This window comes from Lutra lutra, chromosome 13 (assembly GCF_902655055.1).
Source record: "Lutra lutra chromosome 13, mLutLut1.2, whole genome shotgun sequence".
Taxonomy (NCBI): domain Eukaryota; kingdom Metazoa; phylum Chordata; class Mammalia; order Carnivora; family Mustelidae; genus Lutra; species Lutra lutra.
The window spans coordinates 45,002,863-45,026,427 of NC_062290.1; the positions used below are offsets into that span (position 1 = coordinate 45,002,863).

Consider the following 23,565-nt stretch of genomic DNA (forward strand, 5'->3'; position numbering starts at 1 on the left):
TTTTATGAAATATTTGTACATCAAAATGATTTAAAAAACAAAAACAAAAACACAAAACCCGACTGACTCCATTTTAAAGGTCCCACTTTATGGATTCTGCTCAGCAAGTACCAGGCAAATCGAGTTTCCTAAGCCTTACAAGGAGACCTCCAAGCTCATTTGCCTGCCCTCTACCTGACCTTGCTTCTTTCTACTTGTGGCCAGAAAGCTCCAGATAGTAAACACAGAGTTGAGAGATCTAGGGATGTGAGGGAGACTTTCGTATGAGAAACAGTTATTATTCACTTGGCCATTTGCTCTATTAGATATTTTTCTTTTGAAATATGATCTCCTGCCTTCAACAAGAGAGAATATATTATATCATACAGTGCATGCACTGGAGAAATTAAGATGACTGCCAGAAGACAGCACCGCTTAAAAGCCAAATCATTTTTAATTGGTGTGAACTTGACAAAGACCTAAGGATAGTGGGTTGGGAGATAAGCCAGAAAATCTATTTGACATTTGATAAGACTCTCGCTTGGGAAACATAAAATAGATGTTTATTGTTTTTGCTATTAACCCTAAAGGTTCAGGTAATAAAAAACAATAGACAAAGGCCCATGTGTATCCCCCCCCACACACACACACAATTTATTTTCATTGAAGTGATGCTTCAAGATAAACAAGGTTCAAGCATTGCAATGAGTTCCTGAGGCTCCAATAATGTGCCCTTTCTACTTTGTGTGCTTTTGGTATATATTCTGGTCCTGAAATGAGACCAAATGCAAAGTGGGGGACATGATAGACAAGGAGAGCAGAGGGTTTGGTTTGTGGACCATTTATATTCCAGATTTCATCTGGGACTCACTTTGGAAGATTAAACATGTATCAATTTAACTGCTTGCCATTCTTAGAAACTTGTATATGCAGAAAAAATGGGAACTAAGACTTAAAATGAGTTTGAAGATCATTTATGAATCTTGGTGTGTTTGGTATCTCCACTAAAGTTCCTATAGCAGGAGTTGGGAAACTACAGCTGACAGGCCAAATTCAGACCTTTCTACTACCATCCTCCCTCCAGCTTTTATAAATAAAGTTTTATTGGAACATAGCCACACCCATTTGCTTACATATTGTCTATGACTGTGTTCACAGCTTGTTGGCAGAGTTGAATCATTGCAACAACAAAGACCCACAAACAGGGCCCATAGACTCTAAAATATTTTCTATCTGGCCCTTTACAGAAAACGCTGGATGATCCTTGTTGTCTTGTAATGGTCTCTGAAGATGGCTGTTAGAGGTGACAGAACATTAATTCTTCCAGCATAGGAAAAGCTAATAGGGTGCAATCCTTTTTGAGATCTTGTCATTTTTTTAATTTAAAAATAAAATTCAGCACCACATTACTAAATAAGAAACATTATTCACACACTATTGTCAAGGTTGGCAGACCCTTCATTTGCTCTTTTGGTTTTTCTTACATACAAAATTTAGTTTGCATTTTTCTTTATGTCTACACGTGGGTTGTAACATTCAGTGCTTGTGTATTTGTCATAATTCTTATTCCAGGAGCCAGAGAGATATATGTGAATGTGTAAATGAGAAGGTTACAATTAGTTTGATGGCAGAGTTGGGTTTTATATTTATAAAAAGCTCCTACAGGTAACATTGTTTAAAGAGAAGGAGACTTTTCAATTTTTTAGGATACTGTCCCCCCGCCCCGCCCCCGCCCAAGTTCTCTGGGTGCCAGAAGATAGATCAAGCATTCAAAGACAGGAGAGGGAGGTGACATTGTGATGAGAATTTCTTGGGAATAATTCTGGATGGCTCTTCCTCCCTCATCCACCTTCCAGACAAGGTTGTATGTGACCTTCATTCTCTCCTAGGGGATGGCTCTTCATGCATGCCTCAGACAGCGTGAGCTTTTGGGGGTCGGGGGAGTCTGGCTCTCCTGGCCAGCTCCAGGCACAGCCCAGGCTCAGGCCCAGGAAACATCTTTGTTATGATCCTTCCAATTTGAAAACTTGGATCAGTTTCCTGCTAGAACTTCTATTTCCCTAAACTAGATCTGTAACATTTGCACTTGCTAGGATTTAATGCTATAATCTTCTTATCAGTCCTTTCGTTTTCTGCCAAAATCAAGGTTAGGAGACCAGGTTTGCATGCCTCCACAGCACGACTCTGTGAGAAAGCAGTAGGATCGTGGAAAAATAAAAACTTTTTATTCCAAAGTACTTTTTTGCAGATTATTATACTAACTTGAAAATGTTCATAGTTCCCTCTGGACATTTTTCCCTAGATACCTCTCAAGGTCTTTGCAGTCATGGCCATTGTTGATTAATGAGAGGGAGTCTTTTTTGGGAACTTGGGTACTGTCCCACATTATAGAGGAACTCAGAGAAAAACCAAATTCTCACTAGTGTGGCTTCTCTGAGGGGTTGGGGGAGAGGAGGGCTGTCGACCAAACTTGTACGAATGCAGAATCTCTCATTTACTGTGCCACGTCTGTGGATTTAAATTTGTAGCATGGCTTTTCTCTACGATATAAAAAGAATTGTAGTCCACACTAATTCAAAGAATGTGTGAGGAACAAGACTTTGCTCCATTCTTGGAAACTTACAAAAAAGAACCCCTTTCTATATATAAATAAATCTTGGGAAGCACATTGAGCCGAAAAGCAAAAGAAAGTTACAGAATGTGAGATCCAGATCAGAAAAAAAAAAAAAAAAAAAAAAAGAAAAAGAAAACCCTCCTTAAATATCTCTAAGGGCTTATTTTGTGATACTTTTTAGGATCAGTATTAGTCTGCTATAAGAATAGCCAGCATCTTGCAGAAGGCACAAGTGCTGGGATTGAGAGAGAGAGAGAGAGAGAGAGAGAGAGAGAGAGAGGAGGAGGAAGCACTGAGTCCCTGCTCTGAAGAGCTAGCTAGTATCACTGTGGGTGCGAAGCAGGGAGAAAGCAGGTGGTCTGTAGCTGGAATGTCTTCCAGCTGGGAGTTCATCTAACACCAAAAAACCAATTCAGAAACCGTGGCAAATGAGCTCATGAACTAAACCAAAGCACCCATCGCAGGACAGAGCGGCAGAGCCCTGAGCCCGTCCCAGGACAGCGCTGGGCCCGGGGGACAGGTGGGATGCAGGGCTCCGCAGTCCCCTGGCTCCCCCACCTGGGGCTTCTCATCCTGTCCTCTTGTTTGCTTGCCGGCTGCAGGTTCATCCCCGAAGCTTGGTCGGCCTGCACGGTCACCTGCGGTGTGGGGACCCAGGAGCGAACCGTGAGGTGCCAGGTGCTCCTGTCTTTCTCTCAGTCGGTGGCTGACCTGCCTGCTGACGAATGTGAAGGGCCCAAGCCGGCATCCCAGCGCGCCTGTTACGCGGGACCGTGCCACGGGGACGCTCCCGAGTTGAACCCCGAAGAGACGGACGGCCTCTTTGGGGGCCTGCAGGATTTGGACGAGCTGTACGACTGGGAATACGAAGGCTTCACCACGTGCTCCGAGTCCTGCGGAGGAGGTAAGGAGGGGGCCTCTGGCCCAGAGCCCCACCATCTTCTTGTCCTTTCCCTTTCTCCTCTCTCCCTGCAGGAGACTGTGTCACGTGACCGCCTCTAGTCCAGGAAGGGTCAGGGGGTGTGGGGGTGGAGGGGGAGGAAGCCCTTGTAAATGTAAGGCGCACTGAATGAAACACAGATGTAGTTCCCTTTGGGCCTGAGCGGCGCTCAGACTGTCCGCTGCGAGTGGCCAGCACAGCTCACGCTTTTGCTTTCAGTTGTCATTCTGATGTTTTGCAATATATCCCAGTGTATCTGACTGAGACATTAGGTTGACGCTGACCTGGCAAGGCTCTCAGCACTCAGTGTTATTTATCTGTGTCCTTGCTTCAGTGCCTGTGGTATGGACCAAGGCCCAAGAGGACAAAACATTCTGCTCTTCCCCAGAACGGGGTAGAGTTCCCTGAGGGATTCAGCTGATTTCCTGAAGCAGTATCTCTTTACAAAGGGAAAAGGGTATAGAAACCGCACTTAACACCTTGGTTACCTGGGACCAGAAAGGACTTTAAAGGCTGACCCCTCCGCCATTTTACAGATGAAAAACAAAGATCCAAAGAAGCTGAGTGACTTGAAACCACACAGCTAGTGAGTGACCCCTGGAATTAGGCCTGCTATTGATCTCTTTCTCTGTCTAGAACCAGCACGGCACACTTCTTTAGGCACTTAGAGAATTCCTGAAGCTTGCTCCTTATGAATATTATTTAACTCATGTTAAGTGTGTATCAACCTGGTCTTTAAGGATATTCCTCAATGATAATAGATTCAGTGATTCTTTATTTCAGGTGTGATGATGAGACTTGGGGTTGGAGAGGGAGAGGAAGGCATTTAAGTCAGCAATGAATTCTTCATGGTTCCGATCTTTCTTACACTTTAAAAAAATACATCATTTCATAATGCCACTGCCTCCCACATCTACTCCCAAGAGAGATTCTGATAGGTGAGGAAATACTGGCTAATTTCCTGCCAGACCCCTCTCACTGGCTATCAGTAAAACCCTTTTGGCATGTTAAGATTCTGCATTGCCAGCAAAGTTTCTCAACCAGTATAAAAAAAAAATCAAAATTATTTTCCAAAACTGTTTTGTAAACCGTGACATTTTGGAAACTCTTTTAAAAAGGCCTTTTGTCATTATTGAGAATGCACAAGTACTTGGGCCCAAAATGTTCACATGCACTTGAAAAGGAATGAATAGTGGAACAAGTACATACTAGCAAAGAATCCATCTTCTCCATCAGATCTTTGAGCAAGCATTTAGTAGTTTTGACCTTGAGGTTCTTGTTTGTTTCTACATCTTTCAATTTCAAACCGTGAAATTCTTAAGTGTTTTAATGGAGGGCCCTGTTATTTTTAAAATCTAAAATTTTCCATCTAATTCTGGAAGAGTTTCCTGGAACTCGGCTAATCTCTGTTCTTAAGGGGTTCTCCACACACACTGAGGACATCTTTTCTTCCATGGTCACAAAGGGAGAAGTGTTCAATAAAGCTTCGAGAATCCCTGAGCCTGGGCAGGAACAGAGAAGTCAGGTAGAAGGACCATAGCCGAATGCCCACAGTGACTTCTTTCCAATATAACGAGTGACTCAGGAGTTCAGGTGGTGTGCGTTTGTCCCCAATTTCCATGATCACCTGAATGGAACGATCATTATCTCTAGTCTAAAATGCATGTGCTTTGGAAAAAAAATTTGACTTGTGGTCTCTCAGTTATGGTTCTCAGTTACAACTCAAGCCTGGAATTTTATAAGCAAATGGAAAAACTAGACATAGTCATGGAATAATAAATATTTATTATATTATATTATATATTATATACATAATATATATAATATATATATGGTTAGATGGTTAAAATCTTAAAGATAAAGGTATATATAATATATAATTTATATATATATATTTATATATGATTATATATAAATATATAATCTTTATCTTTAAGATTTTAACCATTCTGCTGATCAACCAGGGTTATAAAACTCAAAGTGTAGAGAGCCTGCGGAATGTTTTTAATTTCAAATGTTTTCAGAAGATAACTGATTTGGATATAAGATTTAGATGGTTGATACACAATTGATCTCTGCCTGTATGAACTGAGTGTCTTTGTATAACATAAATTGTACATCCTTTATATCCAAGGCAGGGTAAAGTTATTGAAATGTCTTATGTCTTTAACTGTCAACAACTTTGCACACTTACCTACACTTATGTAACTGTGCCAAGGTAATATATTTACACCTAAAATGTTAGAGTTGAAAATTCCAAAGTGGTGAAAATATGTTTGGGTTATATGGCCCATATGATGCCCATATGCACTAAAAAAATCATTTTGCTCCATGGGACATGTATATTTTGAAGTCAGTGTTTGGCAGTAACATTGTATTATCAACTTTGATCTTTCACCAAAATCTAACCCACAAGGTTACATATATTTTTGATCATTCTTGCTGAAACCAGCTAAAAGCATGCAGGATTAACAGAGAGATTTTTAAATCAATTTTGGGTCGAAAGGCTGGTCGAGCTCATTTCATTGTCTTCCCTATCTCCGGAGCAGAAACTGGATAGACACAGAAGTAACCTTTCACCTAGCAGAGGTAGCAACCAGAAGGAACTAGTTAGTAATTTAGGCTGCAGTTGGTGGCTGTGTTTCCCCAAGCTGTCATCAAATATCATGGAACAATCATGCTGTTCTGGCAGATATAAACACCACAAATCCCATTTTGTGGAAGATTGAGCCTAACCTGCTTGGATATGTGTCCCACATCCCACTATCATCTCCTTGTTATATTTGAATTTCTCACACGTGAGCTCATAGTTGTGGTCAAGGACAGTGGCTTTGAACCTGAACAGCTTTATTATATTGAACTCCTCGATGGTAAAATCAGCATTAAAATGAGCTGAGGGAAAACTTGAAACTACTTCAGCAAGAGTGAAAGGTGAAGTCTTTACCTGCCGCTCCCCTTCCTTATGAGTCCTCTCTCCTTTGTTTCTGTCAAGAAAGGAAAACTCAAAAATCGTGAAGTACAGTACTTAAACATGTGTTCTGTGTTGAAAATGTCCTCCTAAGTGCAAATCCTAGCCTGTTTGGAAAGAATATGCACTTGATGAGCTAACTTCTCACATCCTGGCCCCACTCCACTGGGCCAACTATGCTTTGACTTCACAGGTGAGGTCTCCACACACCCTCCCTCTTGCAACTTCCCATACTCCCACACTCCCCAGCTCCCTCCCTCTGTGCACCTTCCCCCAGGCCTCCTATGCTTAGAATGCCCTGCCCTTGAGGCATTTTGTTCATCATGCCACAAAAATGTATTGTGTGTTGACCACAGGGCTGGTCCCAGATACTCCTTAATTATGACAGAACTCTGTCCTTAGCTTCCCTCAGCACCCCAGGCCCCGCCTAAGAATGCCTAGGCAACTGGCCGCTATGGCAATGGCCATTTAACACGGTGTCAGAGGCCTAGTATTTTGTTTTATAATATGTTAGATTCGAATTTAGTAACTCTAGAAGGCTGCTTAATCTTGGCACTCAACCACCTCAGAGGTGATTTTTCTCTTGAGCTAGGATTTACTCGTTTGGAGTAATAAAACTTCGTGTTCCATATATCTAAGAGAGGACTATACTGAAGTCCTTCTAGAAACTTTAGCCCTTGCGACACTTGTTCTGTGCAGTCTGAGAAGGACCTCAGTGCTATGAACTAGGGATCCACAAAGTAGAAACAGAGCAACTCCCTCACACATCCCACACATGAAGCACTTTCCAATAGGGCAGATGACAAGACCTGTGATCACTTCCTGCTGACGTCATTGACTCTATTTCATAGTGTTCAGTAGCAGAAAAAAAACAATCTACTTTAGAGCAATGTCTATAATCTCTTGAATATTACCCAGCAGGCAGATGAATCGAAAACTTAATTTCTTTTTTTTAAAAGATTTTATGTATTTATTTGAGAGAGAGAGAAGGAACACAAGCAGGGGGAGTGGGAGAGGGAGAAACCGATTCACCGCTGACCAGAGAGCCTGACTCAGGGCTTGATCCCAGGACCCTGAGACCATGATCTGAGCCGAAGGCAGACGCTTAACGACTCAGCCACCCAGGTGCCCCAAAAACTTAATTTCTGATAAAACCACAGCTTTAGATTCTGGATGGAAGAGTTCACTTCATCCAGCACCTTGTCGTCATTACCTTAACAATGCCAGACTATTCCAGAGGGAAGTATCAGTGATGATTTCAACAATTTCTTGTGAAATGTTTTGCTATATCATCATACCATAAATTTCAGATGGCTCATCCCAGCTGCAAACTAGAGAGCAACACCCTGTTGCCAGCATTACAGAATATGATGGGGTAGCTTGAATGTCTAGTATAAATCGCAAATGCTCCACCCTGAACTGGCCATGATATATTTAAATTAAACTTTGAAACTCACAAAAAAAACTTAGAAAGAAGAAAATTTACATTTATGGCCTCAAGGTAAATACTGTGACTGATTTTTTAAAATATTTTATTTGTCGAACATCTGGGAAGAAAGAAAGGTGATTCAGATTCTGGCTTTCAAATGTCACTTTTTAGGGCGCCTTGGTGGCTCAGTCCATTAAATGTCTGCCTTCGGCTCAGGTCTTAATCCCAGGGCTCTAGGATTGAGCCCCGGGTTGGGCTCCCTGCTCCTCAGGCAGCCTACTTCTCCCTCTGCTTCTGCCTCTCTCTCTCTCTCTCTCTCTCCTGAATAAATAAATAAAGTCTTTAAGATGTCACTTTTTAAATTATAGTCTTGCTGAGTGACCTTGAAGTATTAGGCTATTGATTGGAGCAATAACTCCTTGGAGAAACATTGAGTAGATGGGAGAAAAGAAGCAACAGGGCTAACAAGTGTATGGCAGTCATACTCTATTAGGTACTAACTGATAAAGCGAGACAAATAAGAACAAGAAAATGTATATTTATATATAAAACTAATTATGTGTCTTGTCACATACTTTACCAAAATCACATAAAATATTTAGCTCCAGATAGATATACTTAGATGCACATATATTTATATACACAGCTGTGTGTGACTGAAAGCAGACTATCAACACTGTGCCATCTTGCCTCTTCCTTACACTGACTTTGCTGAAATGATGTCAGACAGATGTCTAGGTTATTCCCAAAGATCTCCAGCAGATGTAAGCAGCCTTTTAGGATTTTTAAATGTGAGCGCTATTATTAAAAGCTCCAGCACTAAGCCACTGCATTGCCATGTATCAACTTCATGACCTTAGCAAGTCTTTCTACCTTTCTAAGCCTCAGTTTCCTTATCTGTCAAATGGTACAAAAATAGTGCTTACCTCATGGGGTTGTTGAGAGAATTGCAGGGTGTGGGTCACGCTGTCAGCATTTGGCACCTGGCTCATAATATACAACCCATGGACTTTAACTCTTTTTATGACTATGGGCCCCAGAATGAAATGTCTGGTCATTATTATACCCAGCTAAATGTTTCCTTGCTCCATGAACGTTTCCATAAGGGGTCCTGCATACCACCTGGAAAGACTCGCCAGTAACCCTGTGCCAGTCCCAGCTCAAACTCCTGCTTTCCTAGCTCTGTGTCAGAGACATGCAAGTGTCAGTGAGAACATCGTTTCCCACAGATGTAGAAAAGACTGTGTTTCATGCATATAGTCATTGTGCTCCTAGTTCTCTTTTTTTGTTCCAACTTCCAAAGCTGCCCCCGTCACTAAAGAAACAACTAGATCCAAAAGGAAACCAACAAAGATTGGAGCCCCCAGTGTGAAGCCCCAAGAGAACAGCCGTTTACAGAATATTGGATATTAAAACTCAGCTCTTAGCCTCCCTTCCAAATTTAACCATCTCCAGTTGATTTAAAATATAACATGTAAAGGTCTCGGGCCATTTTTTTTCCTCACCCTCCTCTCCTTCTGCATTAAATTATCACTTCTCAGCTTTGGCAGCCATAAAAGTTTGGTGGCATTTTCCTAAAGCATTTCGTGAGTCCTGGCGCAAGCTCTCCCGTGAGAGATGTAGCCCTCCTCAAGGGGCATGTTTACAGATGCCATAGTTCACAAGTCACAAGTACTTTCTCCCTGATGGAGCAACGCCTGATGAGATGGGCAGCCCCGGGGTTCATGCTGCAATCTCTGACATGCAGCCAGAGTACCCGTCACAGAGGCCTCCCACCAGCTGCCTTGTCCACACTTCATAACCCCACTCACGCCCACTCTGGCCTGACAGTGTGATTCATGTGCAGGTGTCCAGGAGGCTGTGGTGAGCTGCCTGAACAAGCAGACACGGGAGCCTGCTGATGAGAACCTGTGTGTGACCAGCCGCCGTCCCCCGCGACTCCTCAAGTCCTGCGGTCTGGAGCCCTGCCCGGCCAGGTAAGGGGGCACCATGCCTGCCCTGCCACCCAGCAGCACGTTCCAAGTGAGGCGCTGTCCATGGGCAAGACCAGAATGCTTATTGTTCAAAACCCAGTGTTTTGAAAACCAATTAGCATCAGTTCAAACTTTTAGTCAAATTCACTTAAATGTAATTGAAAGCAGGGCTTTGGAACTCCAGCCCCATGGTCAGGTTCAGGGTCCAGAAGGCTCTGTGCACTGAAATGAGTCCCACGACGTGACCAGAACGTGCACGTGCCACACTGCCAATGTCTCCTGAAGGGGATGGGATGCAACTGCAGGTTTCAGGGTCTCTGCCACTTTCAGGCTAGCTCGCAAGCCTGAAACACCATGGTGATGGATTGGCTCACGGGTTGCCGGGCGCAAGAAACTGGAATGACTGGGTGGTATAATGGATCCACCTTGAAATCCGTATGCACACAGCATGCAGATTCATTATAGCATGCTCTCCAGTGTATGTGTGTCATTCTGCATGCATAAAATCAATTAGAGCATTTCATTGGTCGGTCCTGCCTGGGTCTCCTTTTTACCCAACCTTGAGTCTTAGCTAATCAATCCAATCACTGGTTTAGTCCACACAATTTTATGCTGTCTCGAGAGACTAGCCTGCAGATACTTCTTTGGAACAAATCTCTGTGGAAGCTAAACCATGTTATCGATGATTCTGGTTTCAAAGGGAGAGGTTTCAAGAACCAGAGCCAGACTTTCAAGTCTGCTGATGGGATGAAGACTGTTATAAGATATGGTCACATCCTAGATATGAAAGGGAATGCTGTTTCAGAACGATATTTCTTCTACTTCTGCAAAGTAACATGGAAGAAGTAATGTGTTGCCTTCGGGAATTGACAATAATTTGCAGATGTGGCTTATTTCTCAGTCAACAAAATGCCTTCCTTTGACACTTAAAGGATACAGACTGCAGGCTAGATCAGGGTACTTCTGCTGGTCACAAAGATGTCCCATATATTGATCTGAATGGCAGGACTGGTGTCCCATTCTGACTCAGAAAGGAGGAGAGCCACTGGGGCCATCTTCTCCATGACATCCAGAAAAGCCATCAGCCAGTAAAATAGAGTCACAGGCTAGATCCAGAAAAAACTAGATCCAGTGCCTAGAATCCTGAGAAGCCTCTTTCCTATCCATTTGACCTGGTCCCACATCTCCAACTAACCTCACCATTCTTCAGTTGGGCGGACCTAACTGCCCGGGCAAGGGATACTAACCCCTTCTGTTTGACTCCATTCTCCCCAGGTCAGAAAAAGCCGAGTGGTTTTGGCATGGGTAGCCTATAAAGGCCTTGGATAGGGGGTCCAGAGGTTTTCCTCTGAGCTTCATCACCCACCAGCTGTGTGGCATTGGGCAAGATGGCTGCCCTTTCTGTTTCCACATGTGCAAAACGAACAGGCTATGTCTGAGGTCACCACATCCTGCTCAAATATCCCATGACTCTTTGTTAGTGTATAGGCAGACCCAGCGGACAGCTACTGTTGTGGGCTGATAATTGATGTCATTTCTGTTCTGCTTTTTTACTGTCACTTTAAAAACAAGCCTAAGTGTCTAACCACATTCTGGGGTTGTAATGACATCCACATGCGGTGATGGGCTGAGAAGTCAGCACCCAGGACCAGCTGAAGATCTTGTGGGATTTGCAGCCACTAAACCCAGTCCTTCCCGGGCAGCAGAAGGGATAGGACACAAGGTGTTACTTCCCATCCTCGAAGTACTGACCACGGTTAAATTAGATGAGCTTAATTTATGACCTTTATACTGACTCCAAGACAAGAACTCTTGTTAGGCTAAACTTTATTGCATTTGCTCCAGATAAACTCAGTGCTTTGATCTCCCACCAGCCAATTGTCAGACTGACAGGCAAGACCTCTCCTACAGGGCACAGCCAGGGGTTTCTTGGGCGAACCATCCACAGCTGAGTGTGTGTAGACTGATGCTAATTAAAACAACAGAGAGGGCCAATGGACAATGGCCTGAGATGACTCACTCTCTTCTTCTCGTGTCAAAGAGCCAAAATCAGATTTTCATCTTAAAAGTGAGAGATGAATGGAGGTGCATCTCCTATGAGATATTTTGGTATGATGCTGGGGCAAAGCCATCTCTCATTCAGAAAGTAGGTATGAGATGTACACAGAAGGGAAAAATGGGTTTGGTAGGGACATAAGAGTGCGTCGTTTTCCTAAGCACCTTCTAGAAGGTTCCGTGGTTAGTAATTTAAATCTTTAATTCACAATTCTTATTGTGTATGGATGAGTGTACCCTGCACATTATAGGGTGTCCTCTGGTGGGCTCTTGGTCTGTATTGATATCCATGTGTTCAGAACACCTTAGCATTTTCTCTGGGACAAACCGAAATGATGTTTCTAGTCTTGGTCACTACGTATATGTCTCTGAGAGGTGGCTGCTGGTTAAGAGCTGAGGCTTTCCCAGGCAGTCGTCAGGGAGCCACTTTTCCTGTCATGTGTGGTCAGAGTTCTCCAATCACATGAAAAATGCCATAGGCCCAGAGGGCTTGTGCCATCTGGGCTATCTTTCTAAGATTAAATGTACCTTCTCCTGACTTTTTAACTCTGTGCAGATGGCTGGGCTGGTATCAGAAGCGTGTGTCCAACTTTCTCCAGGTTTAGACAGATACGGTCTCCCACCCAGCTCTCCACAGCAACTAGGGTATTTTCAAGCTGGAGTTATTCTGATTGTTCCAATGTGTGTGTGTGTGTGTGTGTGTGTGTGTGTGTGCGCGCGCGCACGCACGTGTGGGCACACATCTGCTTGTGCATGAACATGGACTGCCTCCATTTCTAGGGCACTTTAAAAAATCGTAGTTACCTATTGAAGAGGACTATATTTTAAAGTCATCCCTATCAGTTCCAAGTCCAAATCCTCCTCTCTGTGAAACTAGGAGCTGACATAATGTTTGACACATGGCAGGTACTTATTAAGTGTTTATTGAATACATGAGCATAACAGACTGGACCAAGTGTATAAGGAGTAATATTTAGATCCAAGTACTAAGATAGCTGGGAAGACACCAGCGTTCTCTCTCCTGTCCATCGACCTACCCCCTCTCTTCCACCCACCAGATGATGCTGAAAGTGCCATTATTAGAGTCCCTTCTATAACTTTAAGGCTTTAAATACCAATTGAAAATATAAATAGACTTAGAAAAAGTAATCTTTTATGTTAGAAGCCATGGATAGCAAAGTCTTTCCAAAATAAGAGTAAGTGGGCAAAGTCTAATGGAGGAGAGAGTGGATATAATGGAGGTTGAATGAATTGTTAGCATTACCCAGGGAGCAGTTTGTTGGGAGAGATGGAAAGTAGTATATCTCCCTTAACAACCTCGCCTAAAATTGGCAAAAAGAAAATAGGACCATTTTTACTCATGATCTGACAAGAATATTGCATCAACATTGAGAGCAAAGAGGCTACAATTACAAGGAAGAAAAATTATTTTGGTTACCTTTTCCACCATCTGAGTAATTTGTGTCTAGAAGCCCCTCCATCCTGTTCACCTTCATGGGTGGGTTTGACCAGTTTACAGGAGAAATGTCCAAAAAGGAACTAAAATCCATCATTAGGAAAGAGGTTGACCTCCTCTTCCCAATAAGAAAGCTTTCTGAATATTATAATTATGCAAGTCACTTTACATGAATATTCTCATTCTTTAAAAGTCAAGCGTAGCAGAAGTAATCAAGGAAGAAAGACGTATGTTTCCTTTTCACCACCATGCCCTTCAGTTCCAGAATCTTGTTCTCCCCAGAGATAACCAGTTAGTGATTTGGTACATATCTTTCCAGACCCTTTTCTATGAATATATATGCATATATGAACATGAACAGATACATACAGTTTTCTTCCCTTTGGATCGTATTATATATATTTCTTGGCAACTTGATTTTTCACTTAATAATATGTCCTAAAAATCTGTCCCATCCATGAGACCACTAAAATAAAAACTATCAGATGGATTTCGACCTGTATTCAGACATGCTCCATTATGTTTAGCTACATGACCTTTAAGAGCTTCTATACCTTTTTGGATCCTCAGATTCTTTATCTCTAAGATAAGACCATAGTAAGAACTCAGAAAAATTCTCTTTTTCTTCTCTTTCATTTCTTGGCGAGATACACTTTTAGTTTGAAATAAAACATTGTTTTTTTTTTTAATTTCAGGACTTAAATTTGATTAGTTTTTCTCTCTTATTCAACTAAGTCTTAATAACTAAATTTTACTGACCATCTTCCTGGTTTATACTAGCAATGACATGAACAGCCCAAGGAAAGCCAGAAAGCACTACCTTTAAAAAAAAAAGAGAGAGAGAGAGAGAACGAGAGAGAGAGCATGACTGTTATTAATTATAAGCATTTGATAGCTTGGCCAGTGTGTGTTGAAAAGATTTGGTAAACGTATGTAGAGGAAAGGAAAGAAGTAAGCAATGAAAGCCAGATGGCTGAAAATGAAGGAAATTCCAGGCAATTTCTGCAGCTTTGTTCTAACATACTTTTTAAACTAAACTTTTATTTCTGTGCAACAGAGAACAGCTGAGTGGTGCAGAATAGATAAACAGTGAAGGGAGAAAAAAGCCCATAATTCCAGGAACAGGACTTGGTTTCTGCCCCTCGCCCCAACCCCAGTGTCTTTTCTCAGACCTGGGGTTGTTCCTCGAACCAGCAAGAACTATAAAAGAAGTTTGAGAATCCCTATCTGAGACGAGAGAGCTAAGAAAAACGTCTTAAAGGTCACAGAGTCTCCTCTTTAAAAGCAAACTTCAGAATGCCTGTTTTATTATACACTAACAAAACCCATGCGTACCAGCAGCAAATGATTTCCAATTTCTAATTTTCTTTTATATTGGCCGAAAACGGCTAGAGCAGAAGGTGTTGCCTTTTTTTACACGACCGTGTTTTAATTTATTTGATGGAGGCACCTTCCCCTTTGACAACTTGTTATAAGGGTTACTGTTTCAACATGCTCTCCAAATATCGGTTTATCTTCTGCTGTGTTCCCAAAGTTTCCATATGCTGCCTTTTGGCTCTGTCCATACCAACTTGTAAGCACTTAAAGCAAAAGCACACCAAAGCTCACTGACGTCCCCAGAAATTGAGTCCAGATTTGGAGGCCATATTCAGGCGCCTCTGGAGTTAGTGCTGTTACTATCGTCATCCTCATTGGTAACTCCAGATGCATAATTACACCATCTCTCTCTTTTCTTCCACTGATGGACAAGTTACAACAGAGGAACCTGCCAAGACTTGTTTCTTTACTATTGGACCTGACTGGCCCAATGGTAGCCTCGGTTATTTCTCTCCTCAGCAATGAGTTGGCCCAGTGATCAGAATCATTCCCAGCAGCATTTTGACATCAACAAGGATAAACGTCACATGTATGCTTGCCTTGGGGCTTCAGTCTCCGTTTATGAGGAGAGCCCTTTCCATGGTTACACATCACCGGTTATATCAACCTCCAACCTCCACGAAATGAGCTTTGATGGTATTAGAAACTGTTTTGCGTGCAGAGATTTAGTCACTGCGTGAATCTGGGCTAAAAATCGAGGGATCAAATCTACCTTCCCATCATGTCACCTGAAAGCACAAATGACTCATTCTAAAAAGAAACATCAGCTTTAGGAAAATCCTTTCAATTAAGTCCTAAAAGGGAAGCTTTCCTGGTTTCTTAACATCTCTCTAATTGGACAGCCCTTCAGACCTTATGGTTCTGCTAGGCTCTGGGAAAGTCCTTATACAGGCCATTGATTGAGGTTAGCCATCTGCATACACACACACACACACACACACACACACGGCAGAAAATGTTTTAGATCTCAATTTAGTAAAATGAACATGCACTAGGCTTCTTCAGGTCATCCTACAGTCTGTTTGTATTTGGTTCTCAGAAATGACTAGAAGACAAAATCTGTCACTGGTTCATGGAAGAGAAAGATTTTAAAACAGTAACTGCTGTGAAGGAGGCAAGCACAGGGTTCTGTGGGAGCTTGAGGCTGAGGGAAGACTCCCTGGAGGAGGCGGCACCTGTGCTGAATCGTAAGGTATAAGTAGGAGTTGCCTAAGGCGAAGAAGATAGAAGAGAGACATTGCAGGCAGAAGGAAAGGCAAGAGTAGAAGCTGGTATTAGAGGGTAGGCAGGGGCCAGATCCAGGATAGCCTGATAGGGTAGGTTAAGTTGTTCAGACTTTATGTCCTAAAGGTAATGGAGAGCCATTGAAAGGAGTTACACAGGGAGAGCAGAATAGTCAGATGTGCTTAGAGAAAAATTCTGTTGGGCTGCTCATCCAACAGAACAGAAGTGCTAAAGGTGGCTATCTTGGATTTTATGATCAGCACCTGCACTTTTTCTCCTGTAGAGTCATAAAGAGTATGCTCTATGTGAGCCACACTGTCACATTTTCCCTGAGAGTAATAGTGACCTCTTGCCTGGGGTATGTGAGCATTTTCCTGTGCTCTCAAAATCAAGCCAGTGTGGTGTGGACTCAGCCTGTCTACCTGGCAGAAAGAGCCCCGGGCAAGGGTATCATGAAGTAGGAAATGAGAGGAGCAGCTGGATGATCCCTAGGTCCTTCGAGATCTAACATTGTGTGATCCTTCGAAGGTAATCATAATTATCCAGAGAACTGAAGCTTTCCAGGAACAAAAAAGTGAATTTGAGTCAAATTTAAGTATGAAGATAAAGCCTCTTTTTAGTCAAAAGAAGGAATTGGCCTTAACTATAAATTAAGGAGCCATGAGAAGTCTATAGGGAAGAAGACTTAGATTTCCACAAGAAAAATGTAGGCAAGTGCAACCAGGCAACAAAGATGGCTGAACACTGAATTGATGAACATTTTTAAAATATTTTAGCGGTGTTTGTCCATGTGTAAAAGAACAGAAAGTATTCTGCCTCCCTCGGTTTAGAATTTTATAGTGCCCTTTAAGATAACTAGAATTTCTCTTCATTCAACCTCCATTAAACAAATCTATTGAATACCTATTTTGTGCTGGGCATTGTGTTGAGGATACAGTGATGAAAACACCCACTCTGTTCCCTGAAGTAGAGTTAGGGGAATGGTCCTGAAGAATCCATTGTGTACTTCTTTTTTTTTTTTAAGATTTCATTTATTTATTTGACAGAGATCACATGTAGGCAGAGAGGCAGGCAGAGAGAGATGGGGAAGCAGGCTCCCTGCTGAGCAGAGAGCCCGATGCTGGGCTTGATCCCAGGACCCTGAGATCATGACCTGAGCTGAAGGCAGAGGGTTAACCCACTGAGCCACCCATTGTGTACTTCTTATCATGGCTACTTTCAAGTGCTCCTTCTAAAGATGGTTATTAAACTATTCATCCTCCCATGTTCTTCACTGCTCCAAGAGCTGACGTATCTGAACCAGTCATTAATCCCATTGCGTGTAAGACCATGAGGATGGAAATATCACCACCTGATAGCTCCCTATTGTAGATATGGTGATGAAACACTGGAGTTTCACAGTTCACAAACCTTCCAGCTTACAAATCAATCAACAGCTGTAGAGTGGAAACTCCGAAAGTAAATCTTTTCCACTTTTTTTTTTTTTTTGCCTTTTCTTATAAACCAGTGTTTCTAAAGTCTGAAGTAATAATTTAAGGGCAAGCAATAATTTGGCCAACACTTGAATTGAGAATTATTGCTGCCTAAGTGTACCTGATGCCTTCTTTGGAAACTTTGAATGAAGGCCTCATTTGCAATTTGAGATGGAGGGCTTTTCTGTGACCTTAGCATTAGAAATCTGCTATGTTATTATATTCCTTAAACTTGGAAAACAAAGAAGTAAGAAAAAAACTTAAGAAAAAGATAGAGAGGGGTGCCTGGGTGGCTCAGTGGGTTAAAGCCTCTGCCTTCGGCTCAGGCCATGATTCCAGGGTCCTGGGATTGAGCCCCTCATCCAGCTCTCTGCTTGACAGGGAGTCCGCTTCCCTTCCTCTCTCTGCCTGCCTCTCTGCCTACTTGTGATCTCTTTCAAGTAAATAAATAAAAATCTAAAAAAAAAAAAAAAAAGAAAGAAAGAGACAGAGAAAAAGAGATATTTAAGTAACATAAAATGAAAGACTGAGAAGGAGAATGCCCTGATTTGTGCCCAATAACCTGGGGAATACAGTTGAGAAACAGTTCATCCTCCTGAAAACCTTGTTCTCGTCATGGCACCAGCCCAAGGTCAGGCAGTTAGGTTATCTGCCACGGTCTGTCACAGAGCAGAGCCCAGCCAACTTTCCTGTGGTGAATCATTGTTCTTCTTTCAAACCTGTCTTTACCATTCCTTTTTTTCTTCATCATTTTGTCTAATTATCCTTACTAAAGCTTCAAGGAATTTCTGTATTTGTGTTAGTGACACATTGAAGCTTAGAATGATCGCCTTTGGATTAACAAAGCTCCCAGGCCCACCAGATGCTCCTTGGTTTCTCATGGAGCTTTTTATTCACTTACTGAGTGACTATCCACACGCCGTCAGCTGCATGCTACAACAGCTGGATGTGGTGTGTTCTCTGTACACTGGATCCTCAGTGGGTGGATGTAACTGCCTTCCTAGCTGGCCAGAGAGAGCTCCTCAGGTGATTCAAAGATCTGAAAATGGCCTGCTACCCTGATTGCCTCAAATCTGACACTTATTCAGCTATCAGTGATGGTGCGAAATAACAAAGCCATGGTTTCCTTTGATGGTGTACATGCCTCTGGGAGAGGTAGCTCATGATCATCTTAGCATAATTTTTTTTTAATCTTTCCTAGTAAGACTCTTGGTACCCAGGGAACTTGACTTCCGGATAAGAACCAAGAGGAAACTTGGTGATGCCAAAACTCAATATTCCCCACCAGGAAGAGGAAGACTGCCTGGAATAAGGGAGAAATCATAGGTTTTGAGATCAGACAGATGTTGGCCTCCTCATTTGCTTTGTGGTGTTAGGCTGGTTACTTTAACCTCTCTAAGCTCGGTTTGTCCTTAACTGTAAAACAAAGATCATTGTCCAAACCACAGACAGGGCTTGTAGGATGATCATATGTGTAAAACACTCAGCCAGTTCCTACGTCATGTAATAGAGACACTCAAAAAAGACAGGAATCTTCCATCCCTCTTAAATCTCTATGCAGGAAACTGTACAATGTAAGAAAGGCTTTGTATTCATTTTATAGTTGTTATAGTTTATTCCTAAACTTTCTTAACCAGCTAGCCTAGGAGCAGAGTAAAGGGGAGGGTATAGATGGAATCTAGCTTCAAGCTGAGTTTCTTCAGTGGCTCTGGAACAAGAAGCAGAGAAGCTGGTTCTCATGGATTCCACTAAGCCTACTAAAGGCAGCAGCTGTTGGGACATTCATTTAACTTGAACACCCAATCCAGTAAGGTATGTTTTTTCTAAGAATGGTAACAGTATGATGAAATGGGAGCAGAGAAGATAGAGGCTAAATATTCATAAAAGTTAATGTTCTGTATGATGTTGTTATTGAAAACAAGTCAGACCCATGGGCAAGGGAGGTGTGAGTCCTGGAAATGAGCAGCTGTGTCCTTATGGTCAGAAAAGCCTTTAATGAGTCAGGAAGAAATCAGGAAGCTTGTATAAATGATGTTATTCCTAACCAGTTGTCTCTTCAAATACTTGTGGGAGAGGGAAGAAGGAGAAGAAGAAAGAAAATTTAAAAAAAAAAAAAAAAAAGTGAAGGAAAGAAGTAAAATCCAACCCAGGGTACAGATAAGGTGTAGGGCATCTTGTGCCCACATCCTTGCTAACTTTCCCAGGCCATCTTTGAGCAATGTAGGCTTTCCTGAACAGCTTCCATTTTGGGGAGCTTACAATATACCAGACACTATGTTCATCACTTTACATACCTTACTTTGTTTAATTTTCTGCATGGTTTTGATTACTATTCCTAACCTAACTTTACACCTGAGGAAACTGAGTCTTTAGAAGGATTATTTAACTAGCTGGTAGCAGGTTCAGATTTGGAACAAGCCATGTTTATTTCCAGAGCCATTACTAAAGAGCTTGTGGTTCAGTCCTTGCCGCTATTAATGATGTTTATACATCCTCCATCCTGTCCTTCCATCCCTCTGTCCATCCCTTTAACCACACCTCCCTCCCTCCATCCATCCTTCCCCTACCCTATTCTAGACATGGGAATTACACAGTGAAAAGAACCAGTCCTCTTTTCCCATAGAAGGTTATAAACTAGTGAAGATCATCCAAACAAGTTAACAGGCTCTTCTTTCTTTTTCTCCAGCAGATAACCTTCATCTCATACTCTCAATTACTAAGGATAGAAGTAGACTCGCTAGTGCTTAAGGGACAGCAAAAACTTCATTACAGCACACACTTCTCGGGGCAAAGCCAATATACAGGAAATGAAACAAGCTGAAAGAGAGACTGAATAGACCTAAAGTGAATATCTTAAAATCCAGACTGTGTCATTAGACAAAGCACTCAGTTCCTTAAAAAATAATAATAATAATAAACAACTATAAGGGAATACTAACTCATCCAGAGAGATGCAGCCTGGACTTACGAATCTGGAAGCCAACTGGCTGTTTTGGAGCCTTGCATCTTTGCTCTGCCACTAACAATCACTGGCTTAGTTTATGCTTAGTTGATGGCCTGTTCATGTTGTGAAGGACCACCACCATTTTCCTCTTATACATGCGTATGCATGTCTCTTTCTCCACTGCTGCCCTGAGTCCCTGACTCCTTTCTATAGCACTGTCTCCTCTGACTCTTTCTGAGCACCTCTTTTCTATACCAGACTTAATTCTAATTACCTTGCCTTCTGACTACCCAAAATCCCAGATGACCCTTCTCTACCACTTGGGCAGGGCTGCAATTTTTTCAACCCTTTTTCTCCCACCCCCTTCCCATTTATTTGGTTCAACTCAACTAAGAATTAGGAAAGCAAAACTACTTAAATTAATTCACACTAAAGTGTAAGGGGCTGTTCCCAATCATTCATTCCAGCCTTAAAAGCATGGGCCTGGGAGTACAAAATCTGAGATAATATCAGTTCATACAATTTACTCACTCCTTGTCCTTGGCAGATGGTTTAACTTTTCAAAACTTCCATTTCTTTATCTTTAACTCTTAGGTAATTGTTGTGAGGATATGTATATTAAGTGCTTAGCATAGTACTGGGCACATATTAAGTACTCAGTAATTAGTAACAGGTGTTAGGTGTGTTTTTTTCTGACAGGTGGACTCTCACCTTTTTTTTTCCCCCTAAAGGAAGCAGAGACAAGCTGCCTAGTGTGAGCCACAAAGACCTGACTGTATGTTATTCTAAAAGCTCCAGCCCCTAGGGAGTGGGTACTTTCTGCTGGTTAGGGGAAAAGCCAACTCAGTTCAGCAAATATCTGTTAAATTCTTGCCCTATTGTCAGGTCTGAAGGAACAAACACATCTAAGACTTGATCCTGGGGCTAGGCACTAACATTTGTTGGTGGCTAGCACACAAACAGATCATTACAATGCAGTCATAACGGCCATGATAGAGATTGAATGGCTGTTGTCTGGGAACTGTAATAGGAGTAACTGAATTCAGATCAGGGAAAGGGACTCAGGAAAGATGACCACTGAGCTGAGTCTCTTGTTCTTACAGATGTTTAAGTATTTTTTCTGAAACTCTAATTAAATATGTAATTGATATACTACTTGGATATTCCTTCTAAGGTCCCAATGCAGGCATTTCAAAAGCTTTTGGGCCGTTTTGTGTCCTGCCTTTCTGTCCCCTTTCAGTCTTCCAGATAAGCCTAAAATGCTTGATTCCTCCATATTATAAGAGTGTATCTGGTGGTTCTCAGTTAGTTACCAGGGAGCTGATACATTTATGTCCCAGAACCACGTAACAGAATAGCAATGATGCCAACTGTTTAAAATAGGCCAGATTAACTTCCTGCCAGCTTTATTGAATCTTTGTCCCAAGGGTAATACTGGAACATGAAGTCTGTTTATTTTCCTGTAAGTTGCATGTCCTCTCCAAGGTATCATGCTGCCTTCAGACAGACCCTGATGCCTCAGGATTTTCGAGAGAGGACCTAGGACATAAGGCATTGTATTTGTGTTGGATCTTCAGGCAGTGGTGGAGAACTATGGACAACAGAAGGACCACTCACTATGTCTCATACAGTCTCTGCCATTTCCCTCCGTTGTACACTCAAGACGAAGAACTCCTGGGTTAGATAGCTTTACAAAGTTCTCTGAGTTCTGTGCAACTTGGCATTGTGTAAATACAAGATACTGAGCTATTACTCTCTGTTATTTCTTCTTTTAAGCCCCCGCTTCATCTCTTGCCATGTGAGATATTCCAGAAGGTTGGTTTTCAGGGCCCCACTGTCCAATTGGTCCTCCAAACACTTGCGTATTGTGCAGATGCCATCAGAAGATTTGCTTAGCACAGAGACAGCAGCATTATGGAGAAACCTCAGTTTGGGAACTGGCCCTCAAATTGTTTTTGCGATTTAAGGGGTAAAGACAAGGGCAATTTATATTCTGGACGTGGTAAAAGCCCACATGCCAAACATGGGTTTCTCCTTTATTAGAGTCAAAAGTGTATGTGGGAGGACTCTGTAGATCATTGCTGAATATGCCCAAGGTGCTCTTGGAGAAGCTGAATTACAGTTCCTGGTGCTAGAAAACAAACCTTGCATGTCACTAATGGATTTACCAGGGAAATTTCCTGGAATTAAAAAAATCTCTGTGGGTTGTCTGTTGCCTATCCCACCCCTCACCCCACCATACTTTTCCTGCCTCACCTCCTTCCCCAGACTAGCAACCCAGCAAAATCAAAAATTGCAATGCCCATGGCGTGTACAATTTTAAGCTCTTTTAAACCGTGGAAAATCACAGAAGGAAACTGTTATAAGCCAGGTATTTATTGATGTAAAATTCACCACAACTAGACAGATACCATTTATCAATGCTCTTTTTGTGAGGAAAATGATGCCAGAATTATAATGTGGGGGAGAGGCTGATAGTGGAGCCAGATCTTCCTCACAAGATGCACCCCACGGTCAAGCTCAATTTTGTGGTATTTTTTTGCACTAATGGTGGGCGATTTGTTTGCAACAGGGGGGAGACAGTAAGATGACAGTTGGGGGGCCAGAAAAGCTTCCATTTCTCTCCTCTCTATCCTAGGTAACCTGTTAGACACTTCCATGGGTCTTCTGAAGGCACAGCCCAGGCACACCTAGAAATAGCTTCGTGAAAATGGGCACTGTCATGTATTTTATCCTTAATTTAATGGAGGTTGACAATATAACCGACCCATGGTGGAGTGAAGTAAAACCACATGTGGGCTGGATTGACCCTCCATTGATCTAGAAAAGAGAAGTGTTGTTTTCCAGTTCACCCTGCATAATTTACTCCTCCAGGAGGGAAGCTCTGCAGGACAACATTGGCAAGAGGTAGACTACTTTTCACCACACATGGTCTTGCTGCAGCTGTGTATCTACCTAGGTCTAAAAAGTAGGCCCAGGGATTGTATCCCTTTCTCCTGACATATAAAAAGGTGGTGTGTTGAAATCTTATGTACTTGGTTATGATATATGGTATCTTGCCGCATCTTTTCATACTCAAGTGTGGAAAGGTGTCCTTTCCATCATCTCTCTGAGCATAAGTGAACACTAAATGT

At 42.2% G+C, this 23,565-nt stretch overlaps 1 protein-coding gene across 1 annotated transcript in view; it reads left to right on the top strand.

The window, feature by feature from the left end:
* The window catches only part of ADAMTSL1 (ADAMTS like 1), a 932,409-nt gene that overhangs the window by 726,941 nt on the left and 181,903 nt on the right, over window positions 1-23,565 (top strand). Inside the window, 2 exon segments of the mRNA XM_047700005.1 lie at window positions 3,196-3,497; window positions 9,777-9,906. Of these exon segments, the coding sequence (XP_047555961.1) occupies window positions 3,196-3,497; window positions 9,777-9,906 (432 nt within the window).